The 2,392-nt window shown below is 32.1% G+C and overlaps 1 protein-coding gene across 1 annotated transcript in view; it reads left to right on the forward strand.

Moving 5' to 3' along the window:
• The window catches only part of LOC103310933 (uncharacterized protein K02A2.6-like), a 3,039-nt gene extending 1,680 nt beyond the window's left edge, over nucleotides 1–1,359 (forward strand). The window contains exons 2-3 of the mRNA XM_008190424.2: nucleotides 70–1,255; nucleotides 1,333–1,359. Of these exons, the coding sequence (XP_008188646.2) occupies nucleotides 70–1,255; nucleotides 1,333–1,359 (1,213 nt within the window). The remainder of the gene's footprint in view (nucleotides 1–69; nucleotides 1,256–1,332) is intronic.
• Nucleotides 1,360–2,392: the final 1,033 nt, after the last annotated feature.

Raw genomic sequence — 2,392 nt, forward strand, 5'->3', positions numbered from 1 at the left:
AAAAAATGTGCTATGGTCACCAGAATGTGATCAAGCATATAATAACATAAAAAAAATGCTTATCTCAAGTCCTGTGTTAGCACATTATGACCAAAAACTTCCCATAAAACTCACGGTCGATTCTTCGTCATACGCACTAGGTGCAATCATATCGCACACTTATCCTGACCACTCAGAAAGACCAATTGCATATGCATCACGAGTATTGTCAAACAGTGAATGCAAATTTCCACAAATCGAAAAAGAAGGTCTAGCCATAATTTTTGGTGTTCAAAAATATTACGATTATTTATACGGTAGAAAATTTACATTAGTTACTGATCACAAACCGTTAATCCACATATTTGAAAAAAAAAAAGGAATACCAATTTATGCGGCAAATCGCTTACAACGTTGGGCATACGTTCTTTCTTCATTCGATTTTGAAATTAAGTATATTAAATCAGAAGGAAATACTGCTGACTTTTTATCACGCATTAAAACAAACCAATGCAACAATAATATTAATGAATATGATGACGCTCACATCAATTTTATTCACGAACAGTCACCATTTCCGCTAGATTGGCACAAAATTAAAATTGAAACGAAAAGAGATCCAATTACCTCTAGAGTATTACACGCTACAAAAACAGGTTCATGGAGTAATGACTTTTCAATAAATTCCGAATTAAACTCGTATAATACACGCAAAATAGAAATTACTGCTGAACAAGATTGTTTATTTTGGGGCTATAGAGTAATCATACCAACCAAATTCCGTAAGTCAATTCTAACTGAACTGCATTCTTGTCATATTGGCATGTCGAGTATGAAAAGCATTGCGCGTTCGTATTTCTGGTGGCCTAGTATAGATAAAGAAATTGAGGATATGGCCCGAAACTGCAATGAATGCATAAATGCGAGACCTAATCCTCCTAAGTCAGTACTAACTCCGTGGAAATGGCCACAAAGACAATGGACGAGAGTGCATTGCGATTTCTTAGGTCCGTACAAAAACAAAACATTTCTAATTATTGTCGATGCAACCACAAAGTGGCTAGAAGTTTTTCAAGTAAATTCGATGACAGCACAAACGGTCATAACAAAACTGTCTGAGTTAATTGCACGTTTTGGCATTCCCAGAACAATAACAACTGACAATGCAAAATGTTTTAATGGCGATGAATTCCAGTCATATTGCAAGACACTAGGTATCAGGCACTTGACAGGGGCACCTTTCCACCCAGCCTCAAATGGATTTGCCGAATCTGGAGTAAAAATAGTTAAGCAATTTTTTAATAAATGTTCAACATCATTACACCATTTGAATAAATTTTTATTGATGTATAGAAATACTGTACACTCAACCACAAATGAAACGCCAGCAAAACTTATGTTTGGCCGCTCAACACGTACCATTTTCGATTTATTAATCCCAAACACAAATGAAGTAGTTATTAATAACCAAATTACACAAATAAAAAATTCAGGAAAAAGAGATATTAATATAAAAGAGGGTGATTTGGTATTAGTTAAGGATTATCGAAATAAAAATGAAAATTGGCAAAAAGGAAAAATTACAGAAAACATTAGTAAAAACACTCATAAAATCATACTAGACGAGGGTTCTGAATGGATAAGACACACTGATCAGATATGGCCACACAACCAAATAAATAACTCACTGTCACCTACACCAGCTAGACAAACAAATGAAAATTATAAAAATACTGAAACTGTAGTTGAAAATCAAAATCCCGATCCGGCCGATCCCGTAATAGTAAATAAAACACCCAGACCAATTAGATCTAGAAAACCGCCTCAGAGATATTCTCCAAGTGATTATGCTTAGGGCAATAATTAACTATTAATTATATCAGTTATCATATTATATAATAAATACTCGTATGTAAAAAAAAAAAAAAAATAAAATAAATACTAACATAGTAATTATAAGCACTATACAAAATACTTAATATTTTTTTTTTAAAGGAAAGAGATGTTGCATATTCAGCATTTACATTATATACTAAACGTTTATATTAACAATAATAATCATAAGTATCATATTACGATCGGTGGGGATTGTCCATCGGTCATTAGCAAGTAGACAATTTTATATGTACGTCAGTTCGATTTATACTTTTCATAATAAAAGACTATAATATACGTTTATGTTATTATTCATATTAACAATACACAACACAAGTCATAATATTTAATTATGAATTCTATTACTTCATTGTATTCTAAACATTTTAAATAAATTGTCATTGTTTTTTACCCTTGTCGAACTTTATTAAGATCTTCTATTGTTGTTGGAAACTGTACATATTTGTTTAATATCATTGGGTTGTTTAATGCAACTGCTACCTCTGCTATGCATCTATTTACAGATGGTTGGCTAACA

The sequence above is a fragment of the Acyrthosiphon pisum genome, chromosome A1, assembly GCF_005508785.2.
Source record: "Acyrthosiphon pisum isolate AL4f chromosome A1, pea_aphid_22Mar2018_4r6ur, whole genome shotgun sequence".
NCBI lineage: Eukaryota > Metazoa > Arthropoda > Insecta > Hemiptera > Aphididae > Acyrthosiphon > Acyrthosiphon pisum.